Source organism: Micropterus salmoides, unplaced genomic scaffold (assembly GCF_014851395.1).
Source record: "Micropterus salmoides isolate LMB-PRFRI ecotype aquatic unplaced genomic scaffold, ASM1485139v1 Ms_hic_scaffold_5, whole genome shotgun sequence".
NCBI lineage: Eukaryota > Metazoa > Chordata > Actinopteri > Centrarchiformes > Centrarchidae > Micropterus > Micropterus salmoides.
This window is the reverse complement of record NW_024044237.1, coordinates 14,136,205-14,155,574: the sequence shown is the minus strand read 5'-3', so window position 1 is coordinate 14,155,574 and position 19,370 is coordinate 14,136,205. Positions and strand designations below refer to the sequence as shown.

Genomic DNA, 19,370 nt, shown 5'->3' with positions numbered 1-19,370 from the left:
GGGGTCCTGTACTGTTGAACTAACAGGGCTGCAAATAAGTCTTTCAACAGATACCACTCATACGCTAACAGGCACATCAGGTTTGTGGGATGACAGAAATGTCATACAGAGATTTACAATTCCAAGGTACACATTGTGGATTAATGGAAAACTCTTTTTTACGAGTTTTCTCTTGAATACAGCAAAGGTTTAGATAAAGTCTCAAAAAAACATACAGCCAGGTGAAAAGAGGAGAGCGACCTCAACCTTAGCAAACACAGTTTGTTACACATGATAAAATGTATCATTACTTAGAGACGATAATTTAGTTTACTGTTATTGAGAGTCACTGTTTATCTGTTCCTCCACCAATCAGCACAGCTCAGTGATAGATATGGAAGGAGCAAGAGCCATCCCTCCAGCCCGGAGTTATGATTCGGGTAGCCATATGGCGACTGCCCCTCACAAAAGTATTCCCTGTTCTTTATGAACAGCTGTTCAACAGCAATCAAGTGATGAACAGCTCAAATGAACACATTCAGTCACTGGGCAAAACTGCAAACAGATACCCCATACTCCCAGATTACACAATCAATCAGAGGGCCCTGTTTCAAGAATCTGATTTATAATAGCGCACTGACAATGTGCTTAAGATTTATTGATCTCTAGCCTTAGCTTTACTTGTTTTCTAGACACACAAGAGAATAAAAAGCACATATGGAAGCAGATCACACTGAAAATGACCCCACATGTCTTGAGACAAGTTGATTTGTACTAAACGCATCCAGCCTTTTCTCACTATTCATGCCCTTTACAAAAATAAGACATGAGAAGACCACTCTGAGAGATAACAAGGGCTCTGCGCTCCCCACCCCCTGCACATGTCAATCCAGTCTAGATCAGTCTGCTTTCCTCTTACTCTGCCACGAAATGTGACCTACATACATGTATGCTGAAGTAAAGTCACTTAAACTCAACATGAGAACCTGAGTTTAGCATCCTCAACTAACAGCTGCATCTTTATTAAACACAACATTAGCATGCCTCCCCCTAGTGCCTATCTGCATGTAGACTTTGAGACCCCGCTGGGTTCTTTATTGATTCAGTCCCATATTGAGGGGCAAGGAGGCTTTCAATCATGTATGAGTGCTAAAAGTTGCGCATGTGTACTGTAGCTGCAAAAAGAAGAGATTCAAAGCCAGCAAACGTCTAAGAGTTTGATCACAATTAATAAAACAGAAAGTAGGCTAGGTGTTAAAGAGAAAAACTTAAGTTCTGGGTACAGCTACCTGGCTTCAGTGTGAGACCGCAGCTTAACGTGAATAAAACTTTGAGCGTCGAGAAATAAAAAAAAACTTCAATCAACCTTGAATCAATTATTTACTGAAAGTCAGTGTAAACACTCAGCTCGACCTTTCCCTCCGCAAAAAGTTGCGCGCTCCAAACTTTCGCACTCGCTGTGGAAGTCTCCTCACCTGAGGCATACGCTATTCCAATCCAAGTCCGACAGAAAAACGTAAAGTCTGTCTTCATCTCCAGATCTCCGGTCCAGAAGTGCAGTAAGCTTGAGCGATGTTTCTGATAAAAAACGCGGTAGTTGTAATGCTGGTGGAGGCAGTGGAGAGGTGGTTTGAATCTACGTCCGTGGATGTAGGTGGGGGGACTCAGGTGAACCTCGGCCAATCGATGCCTGTCTGTACTCTGCACAGAGAGGACAGAGCCGAAATGCTGAGTAAAAGGAAGACCAAAAAAACGTATTTTTTCCCCAACGTTTTGTCAAAAGGATGCACCAGGCACTGAATGGGATTTACAATGATTTCCCTTTCCTTTGCTCGTGACCGGAGCGCATGCACACCCACCCACCCAGTTCATAAAACAAGCTGAATTGGAGGGGTGTGCGCCTGTGTGTTGGTGGGTGTGGGGTACGTGTAGGGGGGTCTCCTCAACACCCATGACAAATTTCCTTCCTGCAAGATCCCATTCGTTTCATCCTCTGCGTTAAAGACCTATATTATTATTGTATGGCATGAAAACGTGCTTATAGCACAACAAGGCAGCACAAGAAGAACACTTTAAACTTAATATTGAGGTAATTGAGAATGCTGCATTGCTTTAGTGCACCAAGAAATCAGAATTTCTTATAAAGCCACCACAGGAATACAGCTGCATTGCCAAGGAAGGGAACAAATACCATAAGAAGATAAGTGCAAAGACACACAGCCTCTGGAGGAATATTACAAGAATATTACATGATATTTTACTCCTTTGCTCAGCTGCCTTTAAACCATAAAATAATATATCTAGTCTCTAACTCTTCTGGCACCGTGTCAGTTACATTTTTATCTCTTCGGGACACATGTCTGCCATTACTTGAGGTAGAAAAGTTATCTTTTGTGCTTATGAGCACAAATTCTTCTAGACATTCAACAAACTAACGCTGAGCAGAGGTGTCTTGGGAGTAGCTCAATATTATGAGTCAGTAATTGCTCTTCCAAAGGGTCAGATGAAATGATGCCTCCAATGAAACTAAACTGCACAGAGTTCCTCCAGCCTTGTCCAAGTCTGTTAACCCCCTCCGCCCACACATCCATCCTTCTCAGGGAGTCCTCAGAGTGTCAATGAAAATCATGTACTAAGAGCACAACATGCCCATTGAGCTGCTATAGCCGTTTTATTTTTACAGGGAGGGATTTTGAAAATTGAAAACCCATGTACCATATGCCCTGAGAATTAAAAAGTCGCAGGTTACAAGAGCTTGAGCTTGTGTGTCGAGCACGCTCACACACACACACACACACACACACACACACACACACACACTCATAGATAAGATTTTCTGGCTCAGTTGTGTGTTTCATTCATTTATGGCCTGATGTAGAGGTAGCTTCGACAGTCAAACCTCTTACTCAGTCACAGATGAAACAGCGTGCCCATTTGAGCCAGTATAATCAATCCCAGACAGGTCTGCTTTACAGCACCATGAGTGTGCTGCAAAATCAATAGTAGGCTATGCTGAATCTCCACTTTAAAAATCCACCACAGCAATAATAACCCTAGCTGACCCAGACTCCTCACAAACTCAGTCTACCCATCAAACAACAGATGGCGATGAGATGTATGAGAAAAACATTTTTCCTCAATATGATTATGTTATTTTGAAGAACCAGGCACCAGGAGTGTGTGGAATAACAGGGAGTCAAAGGGTCTTCGTGTGTTATTGTGGGCATGCGTTTCCCCCCAGATCCCTTGCGGCATTCCACCTCTCTGACCTTAAAACACAATGTTGTGATTGAATGGTTGTAATTAAAATGTTCCCCTGGTTTCGGCCCACAGCACCCTCAGCTTCAGAGGAAAATAAACACACTAAATCGTGTCCATAGTGTAACAAAGCTTCATCCAGGGAGTTACCAAATCTCATTACCAACATAAAACAGATAATGTCATAAACGCATGAAAACACTTGAGTGGCCAATAAAATAATAAACTGCGCACATAAGCATTCAGACAAGCCATTCAGACAACAGTGATAACAAACAATAGCCCTGGTGCAGGATAGGATGATCGCCCCTGCTGTGTCAATCAATCAATCAACTTTATTTTAGACGCATAGGTCCATATCAGTAAAATAAAATAAAATAAATATAAAGACACAATACAAGATACCCAGTACAAAATATGTACAAGCTCATATCATAACACATTCCACCATAATTAAAACACATGTAGACATTTGTTCCAATGTTTCCAAAAACACAAGGAATACCAGATGTTAGATGAAAAAATTCCAGTTTATAATCCTGCTGGCTCCTGAGAGACAACCGAGGACTCAAGGACCCGTCCTTGAAGTGCCAGCACTCCATCCGGCCCATCCTCAGGTCAGGAAACACATTAGGCCTACAGATCCACAGCTACTACCATAGGAAGGATGTGGAGCACGCATGCAAGCCGCTGACTCCCACACTGAAGTTCAGGCCGATGGACTCGTCGCTTCACTGCACTTTGCCAAGCTCCTTTTTAGCGGCCTCAAGAGGTGTTTAAGTTGTTGTTGTTGCTTTGATTTAGGGAAGCCAAAACTTCTCATCAGTAGGTCATGTTCACTATCAGTCAGCGGTTATAGAAAAAGCTTCCCGCTACGGTAGCAGCGCTACCACATAGCCTACTTACATATATGCAAATTATTTACTAACTAATTAGCCATGAAGCTAACGCACTGAGTGGAATGCTGCTGGACAACATAACTGCCCCTATGGTGCTGAATGATGCTCGCAGCTCAAAGCAAATGGTTCCTGACGTTTGGGTCTTTTATTTTAACGAGAACTTTTCACCTTTTGAACAAATGTTTGGCCACTTGGGGGCAGCAAAACACGCAGTAAACACACAGTAAACGCAACACAATTGACAGCAAAGAGTTGCTTATTAAAACATATTGCAGAAACATTAGCATTTGTTTAGAGGCGTGTTTCTGTCCACCAGATAGATGTAAGTGCAATATTTATTCTCCTTTGATCTACAGTCTATATATTAAAAGTTCAGAAAATCTAAACAATTAATTAAAAGACGTTGTAGGGCTGAGGGGAACTGCAGAGCCAGGTGACAATTCTCTCTGTTTGTGGAGTAGCTACCTGTTATTAAAAAATATTGATTTGTGCAAGCTTTAACTTTATGCCTCTCAGGCTACTTTTTTAAATTTACAAAAATAAAATTGTAATATATTGTTGTATATCACCTTTCCAGAAAGGACATAGGGTCCAAAAAGAGCCTCATAAATAGAGGCTCACTTTCATTATCTCTGCATAGTCAATATAAAGAGGCTCTCTGAGGAGATTGAGGTTATTTCAATCAGCATTCGGAGGTCATACTGAGAGACTACTGTGTTATATCTATGTGTCGTAAACGCACCCATTCCATGTAGTTGCTTTGCAGGAAAAGCATGGGTCTCCCCTGGCCACGGTTCTTTGTGCCACTTTCCCAGTCAATAGTGGCGGCAGCGGCATCCTGCTTTTGCATGCCCCTGAGGCCCGTCAAGCAGCCCAGAGGCATCCCCACTGTCCCCTCTGTTTATCTGACCCTTCACCTGGCAGGAGGAAACAGGACATCACTGCTCTTGTGTGTTTTTAAAGATAACTGAGCCCGCCTATTTCTGTTCAAGTGTCAGAGATGCCTCGTGTGTTCATAAGCAGTGCGTTCTGCTTTGATGATGCTTAATAACATCCTTGATTATTTCAAGTGCGGCCATGGAAGTGCACGGTGTCACAGCTGCAGATAATGATCAAAGACCATGTTTATTTAAGAAAGAGAAAAAGTGATTTGGTTTATTGTTTGCATCAGCAGGTTTTACAATGAACTCTCTCTCAAAAATGTAACTGACATTGCCAATGATAACAATGTAAAATAGGCTACATAGACTGAATCCCACAGAACTACATTTTAGTAATTTCCCACAAAATTAACAATGAGTGTGCAATGTATCACATATATGTCAAATTAAGACACATGTATATAAATTAATGTACAAATAATGATAAATCAGTAGGAGCAGCTAGAAATCCGCTAAAGAGCTCCTAACATGCTGTGAAGTTACATGTGGGTGTTAATCATCAGAAAATGCATCTAAAATAAAAAAAAGGCAACAGTGTCATTTCAGACAAATAAAACATGAAGATCCATTTAATCAAATATAAAACCTCACAGTAAACTGTGCAAGCAAGGCTAAAGATAGTCTGACTTGATGAGAGGTAATTATTCCTATTATCATTTGAAAGGTCAACTATCTCCATCTCTTTAAGATATTTGGTTGAACAGTGAAGCACCAGTACGCCTTAAAATGTATTTGATGCATCGAAACCTCACTATATTTGACCCAAAATGGTTGAACATTTGTGTATTCTGTTGACTGTTCCTGTAAAATGAATAACAACAAAATTGTGGTGAATATGGGAATTTGTACAACACAAGGCTTTTAAGGTTCATTTCAGACTCAGATATCAGAAGCATCTGGTGATATGCGATCATTAATGCATGGAAAACAAGAGAGCAGTCTGAAACTTTAAGCTCTTGTGATTCAGGACTATAATGCTAACAATAGTTACTTTCCTTTAACAGCTGAGTAATAACAGTTATTATTCAATAAGCTCTTAAATACTGAAAAGCTTTTATTGGTTGCACCCATGTTAGCCACACAGAGCGACAGGTGGGTAGTGGAGGAGTTTAATAGGCTGAGGTTTCTGACTGCTGTCACTAATGCACGGGCTGAAGAAGGGGAATACCTTGCCCCTCGGCCCGTTGGTGAACGAGTAGAGCAGACTCATATCATCGGTTGTAGAAGGACACCCTCCTCTCCTCACAGTCCAAGAACACCCCGAACCTCTGAGGGGAAGAACCGAGGTGCAGCCTGGTCCAGGGCTGCGTGCCGGCGGAGTACTCGTTCCCATTACGCAGCCGCAGCGTCCAGTAGCCGCTTTCGGGGCTCAGCTTGATCCGAGTGCGCCGGCCTACGGCCTCAGAGGCCACGCCCAGGTCCCACTTGGGTTTGGAGCCCACTTCTACCTCCCAGTAGTGTCGGCCTGTCTGGAAGCCCTGGGCGGCCAGAATGTTGACACACTGGAGGAAACGCTTGTTGTGGTCCGTATGTGGGATCATGACGTCACACTCAACTGCCACGGTTTTGTCACGGGAGACCTGGATGCTTGGGTGCGCTGTGTCAACATCAAACGTTAATGGGGAAGGACCTTTGGGGTGAAACAATTCATTAAATGACAGCAGTGATAATATTTTCTCTGATGAAATTCAACAGTGTCACATTTTTAACTGAAAATCTATCGTAACAGTGGAACAATGGCATCATTACTGTCATTCTGTTGCCACTCCAACATTTTTATATGATACTATAATACTCTAATGAAGCACATCAGAGGGGAAATTACCTGGCCTCAAAGATTTGAACATCCTTCTCCATGTGATGTACTGTAACGGGGCCATGTATTTGTTGCTGAAAGCGTTTATGTCAAACTCCGGGGCAATATCCACCTGCACACACGGTCTGTCAAAATGAATCAAATATACATTTAGTCATTTATTCTCCACATAAACAACACTAAATGGAGGCAGAGATCAAATAAGCACATGACAGCTGCAAAAATGCCAAAAGCACTCAATCAGTCATAACACTGAAATGAAAACTTACCTTAGCTGTGGGAGCTGGAGGGAAGGAAATGAAAGCAAAATCACATTAACGACTGTTGTTTCGAACTGAAAATCCACAACTCAAATTAGATGCCAGTCAGGATTGTTTTTAAAGCTGATCAACATATTTACAGCTTGAGGCATCAAACATTTCAGACAAACTTTTGATACTCATTTAAAACTTTCTGTCTAAGCTGATACCTCACCTCAGCCAGTACGCCGTTCTCAGCGGCAGCACTAGCCTGCCGTAGTGCTCTCGTATTTTCCTCAAGCTCCCTCACAGCCACCTCAGTGGCCTCCAGGTGGCGCTGGACTTTCTCCAGCTCTTCCTCCTGCTCTCTCATCAGCTGCTCCAGCACGCAGGCCTCCTCCTCGTGCAGGATCTGATGTAGAACTCTGAATTCTCCTTTGACGCAAGCCTGCAGATCTGCCACGACTTTCTGTGACATGGAAAAATGACAGGCAGAGGATACGTAGCATCTTGCTTTCGACTACATCCACACTAATACGTTTCCACTTAAAAACGCACAACTTTTGCCACATTAACGCCTAACATACAACCTACTCTGGCAGTTTTTTAACCCTTTAACAGAAACTTTTGCAAACACTCCTGACACTGTTTTAGTTTAGTTTTTAGACAGAGATTTTTTATCATGTGACCCTTTGTTTGAAGACAACAAATGGCATCAGCCTGCACTACTGCCAGTTAATTCAACACAGATAATAAATTATAAGTGCTGGCTGACCTTGGTGTCTATGCTAGCAGCTGTTGTTTTATTAAAAATAAATAAATAAAATAATATCAAGCCAAACATTAAAGCTGGGTCTACATAACTTTTGTGATTTCATCCTTTTGTTGTGTGTGGGTACTCCTTTTCCATTACTAATGCTTCCTCTGGTGATAGATAATGCTCCCGGTACCACTCTAATATGTAGCTGTATTTGCTTTCCTACTTCCAATCTATTCTTCCCTCAGAGCTGACCACCTTATACTCATGTGTTACTTTTAGTAACAGTTCCAACTTGTTGTTGATCCAAGCTAAGAAATCTCCGGTCTCACTTTTCGCCTTTGCTATTCTCTGTTCAAATTATTTTCTGAAAATAAGCAACCAACTGCAGAGTACACAATCTGCTTCCTGTTTGCATGCCCAATGTACATGAATGGCCATGTGATATGCGTTTTCAGGCGTGTCAGCACGGACAGAGATCATTTCAAATTAGTGCTAAAACGCTGGGGTGTACGAGAACGTTTTCATTTTAAAACACAATTTTAAAATTGAAAACGTAATATTGTAGACGTTGCCTTTGTATTACCACATTAAAGTTAGCCATGTATAACTTCTGCAAAAGTACACATCTCTAGAGAGACAAACAAGGGGTTAATGAAGATACGCTTAGCATCAAAGATGTATAAGTTAAACAACTACAGGCTGTTTAAGCAGGGAAGGATTTCCTGTTCGTCATTTCAGCACGCATGACTAAACTCAATCTCTTATCATCTGTCTATACACACATTATAAGGGATTTTGTCATCCTTCTGCCTGTTGGTGTATTGCACTCTTGCCCATAGTTTAAGCAACTTAAAGCAAAAGTAGAAGTGTGTGGTTTGATGCACCGGGTCGTAATGCTGAAGTAAAAATGGCAGAATCATTGTCATATAAGAATATGACTGTATAAGAGAACGGATTTCCGATGTATGGTTGGAACACAGTTAAGTCAAAGGTTAGAAGGTTTTAATGCACCGAAGCATAAGACCATTATGTTTTACATATCAAAGCACAAACGGTCACTTACCATCAGCAAACACCACTAAATACGCACAGCAAAATATTGCAGCCATTAGGGAGACACATGTGCATTCTTATCTGCTAAGTGCTGTCATCCTACGAGTTCCCATTGAGTGTACCTTTATGGTATCCATCTTGTCTTTGTCTCTGCGAACATCGTTGATGAAGTCCTCCTTCTTCTGGCGATGGCTCTCCAAAGTCCCTTTCAGTTGTTTCTGTACAGCAACATGCAAATCAAATCAACAGCACACAGAGAGACTATGAGGAGGATAAGGACCTCTAAAACAACTGTAGACGTGCCTAACTGAGTGAGTGACAAGAAAAACAGCCCTGCAACAAATACTACTACCTAAATATTTAGTTTAGGTAGAAAATGACTTGTGTGTGTGTTGCACCAACTCTGTGGTATGTTCTGAGGATGTACTTGTGTTGTTGTTGTATTAAACCACCATTTTATTGAAAGATGTTTCTATTTCGTATACCTTATTGACATATATGGAGGAGCAAAATATCAGAAACGCCCTATTAAATACAACTGAGTGCTACAACAGCCTTAAAAAGCATTTCCTTATTTAAAGAAGTACCCCATTTTGTAAACAATATGTAACATGTTAATTAGTGCGCTTTAGAGGTGCTGGTAGATTTGATTAGCTCTGGACAGATCCAGGCTAGCCGTTTTCCCCTGCTTCCAGTCTTTATGCTAAGCTAAGCTAGGCTGCTGCTGGTTTTAGCCTATATTTACTGGAGACAGTGGCACCGATCTTCTCATCCAACTCTCTGTGAGCTAGGGAATAAACCTATTTCCAAAAACATTAAAATATTCATTTAGAAACATCCAGAAAGTTGAATAAACACCGCCTGACACAGTATTAAAAACAATTAAGCAAGAGTTACAAAAGGTAGGATTTATTATAGGAATTCTGGATTGAATAATGTTAAAATTTGCAGGAGGTTTTATTATTCTGGCAGTGTATATTGGTTCACCTGCTGTGGCGAAGTAATTTATCCTGTCATACAAAGCAATATAATGATACTGGACAGTAAACTTTGCCCTGCGGAATTCAAGTGAGATATGTTTAACTACAGTGAAATAAACACAGATGTGGATTGAAACATAGAATACAATTGTATTCAACTTGTTTAACTCAAAGGTTACAGAACGCTCACTTTAATCGATCTGTTTACTTTGTGACCATAAGGTTATTTGTTTAAGATTGCCAAACCCTTAACACTTTCCAGATAACTACGAGCAGCCAGCAGGGCCATGGTGAAACACGCAGTGGAGGCGTGAACTCACCTCTAGGTTCTTGATGTAGGAGTCCGAGGTGGTGGCTCTGACCTTCTCCACCATGGCTGCCACAAGGTAGTTAGTTTGAAACTGCTTGGTGTTGAATTCCTTGCGGCATTGTGGGCAGCTTACAGGGCCCTGAGTTCCTCTCCAGTATCTGGAGATGCAGGGTTTGCAGAAGTGGTGCATACAGGCCAACATGACAGGCTCCCGAAAAAGGTCACAGCATATGGCACATGTCAGGTCCTCTTTCAGGCTGCCTTTGGTAGATGCAGCAGCAGCAGCAGCAGCAGCCATGGCGATGGGTAGTTTCCCTTTCCCAAGCCTGTTCACATTGAGGAAGTGAAAGCAGAAGCCTGGAGGTAGAGAGGGACAGGGAGGGATGAAACAACAGACTTGTTTGATGAGTCAGCTGAAATAAAATAAAACTTAACATTGTACTGCAACAACTTCCTATCTTAACCCCACTGTATTACGTTATTCATTTTCTAGGTTAACTCAGCAGATTGTGTTGCGCCTCTCCGCTCTGAAGTCCAACCCTCATAACAAATCGGTGCAAAATAACTCTCCACTTGCTCTTAAGAACATACTAAACAGCTTCTTCAAGCGTAAACGACAGGCAGTTCAAGTGCAAATGTTAATCAGGAGACCACGGGACTCTATAAGCTAGCTTGAGACAAAAGCAGCGTTTGGTCAGATGTTTTGTTTGCTTGTGCAGTGCCTGAAGCCTGCCAGCTCCTTTTAGCTACGTATTACTATGCGTAGCCTAAAAAACAGTCCGTTTAAGCAACATAAATCAAAACTATTTTAAAACTTTGCCATTTTAACTATAGCAAAACTTTTAGTGAACATTTTAATGCACCTACGTTGTCTGTTGTTCGGAGAAATATGTGCGGCCAAGTACTTCAAAGTCCCTCCATCTGCTCTCTCTGAGCCCTCGGCTGCTGTTTGGGAACAAGGCGTACGCGCGTACTGCGCATGTGCCAACTACAAACGCGCCTTTGATTGGTCCATATGTCTCAAAGCAAACAGCAGGGCGTCAATTAATGCAGTCAGTAACTGTTTGTATTCTTCTACTCATTTTCTGTTTCACTATGCAAAGCAGATGCCCTGAATTTTACTGTGAACAAAAGCCATATTTCCGCACTATTGCAAAAACAAGGATATTTTGGGTTATAGCCACCACAAAAAGTCAATATTTTCTGATTTTGATTGTGTGAATTTTATGGTTTAACTTTTCTAAAACCTTCTTAACAATATGTTGTAAGGATATAATACCGGTGGAGAAATGCTAAATCACTTAATTATAAAATGATTTAAAGGACCAGTAGTTTGTCTTGTAGGCCTAATTAGTATTGCACTTCCTTTCTTGTGGGAATAGATTTTTTTTAAAAGGTCAAAATCAAAGCAGCTGAGATATCCTGAATATCTGAGGTGTCCAAACTCTGATGAAATCATCAGGGTAATGTTTTTCAGACTGTATAGACATCATATGGAACAATTCTGACTGTGTTTATATGGATATGTATATATGTGTGTGTGTGTGTGTGTGTGTGTGTGTGTGTGTGTGTGTGTGTGTGTGTGTGTGTGTGTGTGTGTGTTGGCCTTGTCTTAGAATAAAAGAGTACACCAGGAATCGGAGCATCCCACACAAATGTTTGCCCTAGGAATCCAATTTACAGATGTCACAGACTGTTCACCCTTTTAAATCAATATTTTGAATCACTGATAAATTATCTGGATTAGGCAACAGTCTCCACCTGTCAAGTTTAACCTATGTAAGAAATACCAAGAGCAAAGGGAAAAATCAGGAGGCACGAATGGGATTTTGTTTATCCTTCACTCCCACATTCATTCATTCAAACACACACACACAGAAACACAGAGAGAGAGAGAGAGAGAGAGACAGAGAGACAGAGAGACACAGAGAGAGAGAGGAATAACAACCCTTGCAGTGTGTTCACTGCCTTTTGTGGCTGCGATGTGATGCCACAGTCTCTCCTCCTGTCATTAGACCAGTGGCATCAGTACTCTCAGAGGAGCTGGACAGAAACAGCAATCAGATGGAGAGCAGGGGGGCATGAATATAGGAGTCCTACAGAGTTCACTAATCAGGTACAGGTACATTTTCTTCACGGCCCTTACTATAAAAGTCCACACCACTTTTCAGTACCTGTTGGAGATCAGCATGGTTGTGGTGAAGACAGAACTTTATCAGTAATGCATGCAAGGCAGGAGAGGACTGTCAACCTTGACTGCCAAGTGACCCAGTGCATTCAGAGGCCGGGGGACCGCTCTAATAATTGAAAGAATAAATGAGACGGAGAGGCAGCCTGTCCCGATCAATAAGGGTAATCTCTGTTGCGGAGTCAATCAATGCACCAATTATTGCATCATCAAATGCAATCCCACCAAGAGGATTCAAGGATCTCATACTGTTGCTCCCTGAACGATAAATCTGAGCTGAGTCGGTGAGAGACAGCTTTTTACTGCTCCAGGGAAATACAGAAAACGTGGCTCAAGGGAGACATGATCTCAACGTGGCTAAATATCCTTTGTTTATGTAATTTCAAGTGACAGCATGTTCCGGGTCTAAAGTATCTGATGGCATTCCTACTACATTCTCTGTGCAATAATTAGCCTAACAATCTACAGATCTTATAAGGTGAGCCAACGAGTCATGGGGGCTGCAAATGCATGTACATCGTTCATTCATTATGAAGTTGTTTATTTTAAGTCATTGTTTTATTGTTTTAAAATCATCCTAACACACTCAGAATACTAAAACATTTATTGAAATTCCCAACCAAATCATATTCAAATGTACTACTACCATTCCATGATAATATTGAATATGAATAATTCTTATGGTATGGCACCCAAAACTGCCCGTGGGTGTATTTAAACTAAAAATAACAATCCATTTGCCAAGAACTTTAATCTAGTTAGGAAGTCATTGCAGCTCACAGAAATGAGCTTGTGGGACATTTGTCTGTATTGTCCTCCAAGGGAACAACTAAATCTAACAGCTGTTTCATGCAGTTAACCAACCATGCCTTGTTGCACAACAATATGATATTGTGTCACAGTTTAGTTTTAATGCTGTTCATCTGATTGCTTAAATTAGATCAGTCCTGATAGTGACGTGGAGCCTCAAATAAAGCAATAAGACTAAATGACTTTTTGCTTTACAATCTTATATTGTTCCAAAGTCCATTGGATTTGTACACATGGACAAGAGGGAAGAATAGCAGGCTTTAAGGTGGAAAGCCTGCATGAAAAAAGTGAATAATCAATGGAGATTTAAAAAAATGTCATAAACTCAGTGACGTAACTCTGCGTTGGCACTTTAAAGGACATTCTGTCTTTTTTAAATACATTTCTTTACAGTGTAGCGCAGTGGAGATGAAGCAACGTAGATGGCACACTTTAAAAGGTGCTCTACAAAGCGCAGCTCGTGCGCAGAACTCCGCTGTCGGTCCCTGGCACTGATGTGGACGCTCACACTGAATCCTGTAGACCTGCCTCAGGAACGCACAGTCGAGCCACAAGATGCGCACTAGGCGCTACAGCTTGGGAGGAGCTTCGGGATTTTCCCCCCTTGTTATACGCCACTCTCGAGAGAAGACTCGTTTGCAAAAGGAGATATAGGGGGAAAGGTGAGTCCATTAATGTCTGGATAGCGTTCATTTAGACTTTAAATGAATATTGCGAGGCTACTTTGGTGACAAAAATGTATCCCCGAAGTGAAAGCTGTTAAATGCTCTCTTATTTTATTACAGCGAACTTGTAGTTATTGAAACTATTATATGTGCGTAATTTGGATGTGCGAGGAACATTTAAAAAGGAACATGAGCAAGTGTCCAAATTACGTATCACGGGAGACTGTTTGTGTTGGAGGCAAAACGATTTGCACCTGTCTAATCGATTGAATAAGCTTTGAGAGCTCACTTGGAGATATTTAAATGCGACCTATTCAGTGAGTTAAACCAATTGCGACAAATTACGCACGAACGAAGCACAACTGCACATTTGACTGGAAATTAGCTATCTCATAATTTGGAGCCACTACGCAGAATTCACTAGAATCCGGTTATATTGTGGCTTTTTGCACCAGCAGGTGTGTGGTAGCATTTCAAGTCAAGGATTATCATCGCTTATCAGGATGCACTGACAAATTAGTGGTGCAAAGTAAAGTGCACATGTCGCCTGCAGTGTGCCTGATGAATCCCTAATGCATGCCAGGAGCTGGTCTGGTGATGGAGGATTCAGGCTGGCTGTACATGCTTTTTGGTTTATTGACAGTGCAGTACTATAGATGTAATGACCATAAATTGCATGTGGTCCCTATAGTTTCAGTTCAATCCTGCAAGTACTTTCATGATTCATGACGTGTGTTTGTGTTCCATACTTTCTTCTTCTATATGCCTCACCCCTGACATTTTATATTGTTTACTTAAATCTGCATGAACCCAAAGGCTGCCTGAATGGTTTTTATTCACACCAGCATCACACACACTTGTTGTCTAGACCATTTGCTGTTGAAGACAATTGCAGAGAGGACAATGTGATTAATGTAGCATATAGATAAATAGTAGACAGTAAAGTGACACAATAATGCAGCAAAATAACACTGACTCCATATTTTCCACAATAAAACATTTACTCAGGAATAACATAACGAAAATGCAAAGATGTCAGTAAACTATAGTCTGTGCTTTGGTCTGTCAAATAGGCTACAAGATCCCCAGAGCAACCAGAGCAACCAGAGTGTTTGTCACCAAAGAGATGACCTCTCACTAAATGGTGTCCCATTTGTCTCAGTAATTCCATAAAGGAAACTAGGATTTGAGTCTTAGCCACACAAATGTGCAAAATCAATTCAGGCCTGTAAGTACACAAAAACTACTAAAGTATCCAGTTTTTAACACTTCAAAATGAAATCCTTTAAAAATCAGAGTATTGTGGGTTTGGTGAAAGCCTCTGGCTGAGTCTAATGGTCACTTAATGTAATTAGCATGGATCTGCTTAATGAGGATGCAGAGACTTAGCACTTATTTAAGAGTCAAAGATTGACAGTAGTTTTTATACATGCCATGACAAAATGTTCTTTCTGCATTCAGCAGGAGCTCTCAGCCTCTTACAGGTAAATTGGTAGAAATAGCAAGATAATGAACTACAGACAGCGTACTAAAAAGAGAAGATTTTTAAAACTGAAATACAGATGTACAACATGGTCTGCACTGATCCTATTGGCAGAAATTAGGCATACCACACTATTCCCTTTATGAGATGCAGACTGTGTATGAATGCAGACTGTGTATGAATGCAGTCTGCGGCTCTAATGATGTGGCTTTGAACTGGCTGACTCCTGCCGATCACATTGCTTCCTCCATCATTTCCTTTAGCCTTTATAATGGGACAGGTGTTGTGTCCCTTGGAAAAACTGCAGGCTTTTACCAAACAAAGACTTATGTTCAAGGATATGTTCAATAGCTGTAGGAAGCAACATGGTCTGGTATTTTTGGGAGCATTTGGAACAAGGTAATTTTCTATTGATTATCATCTGGTACTGAAATGTGGGTTTCATCTTCTTAGCTTTTCAGAACATCCACTTTCTCAATGCAATTTTGGGAAATTCTAATAATTGGGCTCCATGCATCTTCTAAATTGCACTATTTCATTTATGTCAAGTTAAATACTAAATGGCTTTAATAACAGTGTGACAATTAAAATGCAATGGAAACTACCCTTTCCAGGTGATTTAAAGAGAATAATGAAATAGTTGAGTATCAGTTCTGTTGTCAGATTTAATTAGAAGCTGGATTTAGCCAAAGCTCTCGCAGAGCATTCTTTGTCGAGAAGGCAGAAGACTCTGAGAATAAATTACATTTTCAAGTACACTATTAATAATGTCTATCTAAACACGCGGGGGAAGGAAGGAATGTCAAACGTTAATTTCTTTGAATGACATGAGGTATGTATACAGCATTTTGAGAGAGAGAGAATGCACCAGCAGGTCAAAATACTAACCCACCGCCAAAGACACCCAGGATTCAATTCTCAGCAGCGTTACCTCTGACTTAGGCAGGCCTTCAAGAGAAGACAAGTGGCAGTCTTTGGTGGGTGAAGGATCACGTTCTTGTCCCTGCATCAGAACTCATATTGGGTGTTTGGGACACCTCTATAGAGGGGGATATGTAAGGAGGCACACAGTACACCCTCCTGGTGAAGACAAGTGACACCATGTACCACAGTGGAGTTGGCAGTGACAGGAAATGCAGATCAGGGGTGTTGGGAATTCTAAATTGGAGAGACAAGTGGGAAATAAATGAATAAAACACCTCAAGCTCAAGTATATTTGAATCCAATTCTGCCTGGCTAGCATCAGAAAAGAATTTTATTTTGTGTGTTTTCTCTCCTCAGGTGGAGGCACAGCCGTTATCTGGCATCTTCCGATAAAATGAGCCCACCAGACACCTCCAACAGCACAAGCGAAGAGGAGGCTGGTGAAACTGATCCCTGGATTCTACTTAACGACAGCATGGGTTTATACCCACCGGGTTTCCACACTGACATCACCAAGCACCTTGGAGTCCAAATCACACTGATCACAGCTTATTCCCTAATCATTCTACTGGGGCTGCTGGGGAATGCTCTTGTCATCTACATGATTATTCGCTACAGAAACATGAGAACAGTGACCAACTTCTTCATAGCCAACCTGGCCCTGGCAGACCTCCTGGTAAACGCTCTCTGTTTGCCCTTCACTCTGGTTTACACTCTGCTGGATGAGTGGAAGTTTGGGTCTGTGTTGTGCCACATGGTGCCTTTCGCCCAGGCCCTGAGTGTGCATGTATCCATCCTGACCCTGACTGTCATCGCTCTGGAGCGTTACCGCTGCATCGTCTTCCACCTTGGTCGGCGCCTCACATGGCACTCCAGCTTCCTCATCATGGCATTCACCTGGACTATGTCTGCTGTCCTGGCAGCACCCCTGGCCATCTTCAGAGAGTACCGCCATGAAGAGATCCCTTCCATCAACCTGCGTATGGCTGTCTGCTCTGAGAAGTGGCCCCACGGGACTAGCAGGGACGGAGTCATCTACAGCCTCTCAATGCTGCTCCTACAGTACATAATTCCTTTAGCCATCATCAGCTATGCTTACATCTGCATCTGGGTCAAACTGAAGAATCATATCAGCCCGTCCAGCCGTAATGATAGCATCAACCGCCGCAAAAAGACCACCAAGATGTTGGCGCTGGTGGTGGTGGTGTTTGCTACCTGCTGGCTGCCGTTCCATGTGTTTCAACTGGCCAGTGATCTGGACCTGGTGCTCAGGTTTAAGGAGTACAAACTGATATATACAGTGTTTCACATCATAGCTATGTGTTCAACTTTTACCAACCCTCTCCTGTATGGGTGGATGAATAAAAACTACAGGAATGGCTTCCTCATGGTCTTCCGTTGTGAGGATAAGCCAGATTCCTTCCACCCTGAGGGCTCGTTCAGGACACGCTCCATAAGAGGGCTGACTCTGAATGGCCGTAATGGCGGACACCCTCCGACTGCTGTATGAGAGTAACACAGTATAAAAAGCCTGAACACACCTCTGGTTTGTGGTGCTTGTGGTTCAAAAGTAGCCTTTTGACTTGAATGCTCTGAGCTTGAGTATCTATGTCACTGAAGAGAGCTTTGCATGCGTATTGCTTTATGTAAAGCTCTGCTTTCCTTTGTGAATGATACTAGTGAAAATACGTTTGTCAAACCTATTCAAATATGTGTTTAAATTGTTTACTAGGGTGTTAATGAACTCGTTACAATGTATTATGTGTTTCCTGTAAATGCAGAACTTTTGTTGGTAAGTAATGTCCAATTAATTGTGCCCTACATCGCCTATCTGAAGCTATTTATGTGTTCATACTAACTGGAGGGAAGATGGTGATTATTGTGACTGTGAAGGAAGATGAATTTTTCACACTTGTTTTGAGATTTGCTCGCTGTTGGGATGATTTTCACTTAATTAGTCCAAATGCTGTGTTTTGGATTAATTCCAATATTCTCACAGAATAACATTCGATTTTCGTCCAAGGAGTCCAGAGGAGGAGATTTTCTGTCCAACCAGGAAGTTAAGAGTGTTCACCTGGCAACCAGCTGTTCCTGATTAGATGGACCTTTAAAAGCAGTGGCATCTTTTACAAAATGTATCGAACGCTGACACCATATGTAAACAACTCTAAATCTTTGGGAGTAGTAGGCCGTGCCAGGACAGGAAAGATAAATTTCACTCCCTGAACCTGACTGCTGGAAAATCCATCTATAGATCGGAGGACAGTCTACATAGAGGCACAAGAGCACTACATATTTTGTTTTTAAAAGAATAGTAATGAAACCCCCTGAACTGTGTGAAGTAAGAGCAAGAAGTTCTGAATATCTTTATCACAGAATGTGGGCAGCTCCTTTGAGGATATGTAGAAAACCCCCAAAAGGAATTTGGAAGAAGTCAAAACATACAATTCTACACTCAACTCCTAAAGTGTCCTTTGTTAGTGGTCTTTTATGAACACAGGAAAATTAATCAACCATAAGGCCTCTGGGAACACATTTTGAGTCCCCAATGTATACAACTGCCAGAGGTGATTTGACCAACAGGAGAAATGATATGTTGTGCATCCTAAACGTCAAATAAACAGACCTTTGCTTGGATAAGGCCTGCATAAATGGACTGAAGTAAGGTAAAATGTCTGTCAGATTTTGTTTGGGTGCACAGTAAAACTGAAAGTAATGGCATTTTACAAAATGTATTGAACACTGACTCCATATGTAGACTTCTCAAAACCTTTGGGGATAGTAGTCTGTGCCATGATGCATGTACCCTCCATACTTTGAGTATTAGAGGAAAGCTAAACTTTAACTCTCTGCCTGACAGCTGTAAAAACCCATCTATAGATGGGAAGACAGTCTACATAGAGGGAAAAGAGAAGCAAAGAATTTTTATGTTTCTATAAAATTGAGGTTAATCAAAGTTCTACACATAAATTAAGACTCCGTTTTGAAAAACAAAAAATAGCCAGTGGGTCCAAATAACATCCAATAAAGCATTTAATGAACATGTGGCCTACGCAGTGTGATTC

At 41.5% G+C, this 19,370-nt stretch overlaps 3 protein-coding genes across 3 annotated transcripts in view; 1 reads left to right on the top strand and 2 right to left on the bottom strand.

The window, feature by feature from the left end:
* flt4 (fms related receptor tyrosine kinase 4) overlaps positions 1-1,821 on the bottom strand; it is a 48,624-nt gene extending 46,803 nt beyond the window's left edge. Inside the window, 1 exon segment of the mRNA XM_038700307.1 lies at positions 1,455-1,821. Coding sequence (XP_038556235.1) covers positions 1,455-1,512 — 58 coding nt within the window. The 5' untranslated portion in view covers positions 1,513-1,821.
* A 3,421-nt stretch (positions 1,822-5,242) lies between these two features.
* trim105 (tripartite motif containing 105) lies at positions 5,243-11,233 on the bottom strand. The gene is given in 8 exon segments (XM_038699029.1): positions 5,243-6,294; positions 6,296-6,707; positions 6,903-7,018; positions 7,163-7,176; positions 7,368-7,601; positions 9,068-9,163; positions 10,246-10,592; positions 11,103-11,233. Coding segments are annotated over 7 exon segments (1,305 nt in total). The 5' UTR covers positions 10,534-10,592; positions 11,103-11,233; the 3' UTR covers positions 5,243-6,149.
* Positions 11,234-13,512: 2,279 nt separating this feature from the next.
* npy7r (neuropeptide Y receptor Y7) lies at positions 13,513-19,346 on the top strand. The gene is made up of 2 exons (XM_038700398.1): positions 13,513-13,895; positions 16,663-19,346. The coding sequence occupies exon 2, from the start codon at positions 16,700-16,702 to the stop codon at positions 17,813-17,815; it is 1,116 nt and encodes a 371-aa protein (XP_038556326.1). The 5' UTR covers positions 13,513-13,895; positions 16,663-16,699; the 3' UTR covers positions 17,816-19,346.
* The last annotated feature ends 24 nt before the right edge of the window (positions 19,347-19,370 follow it).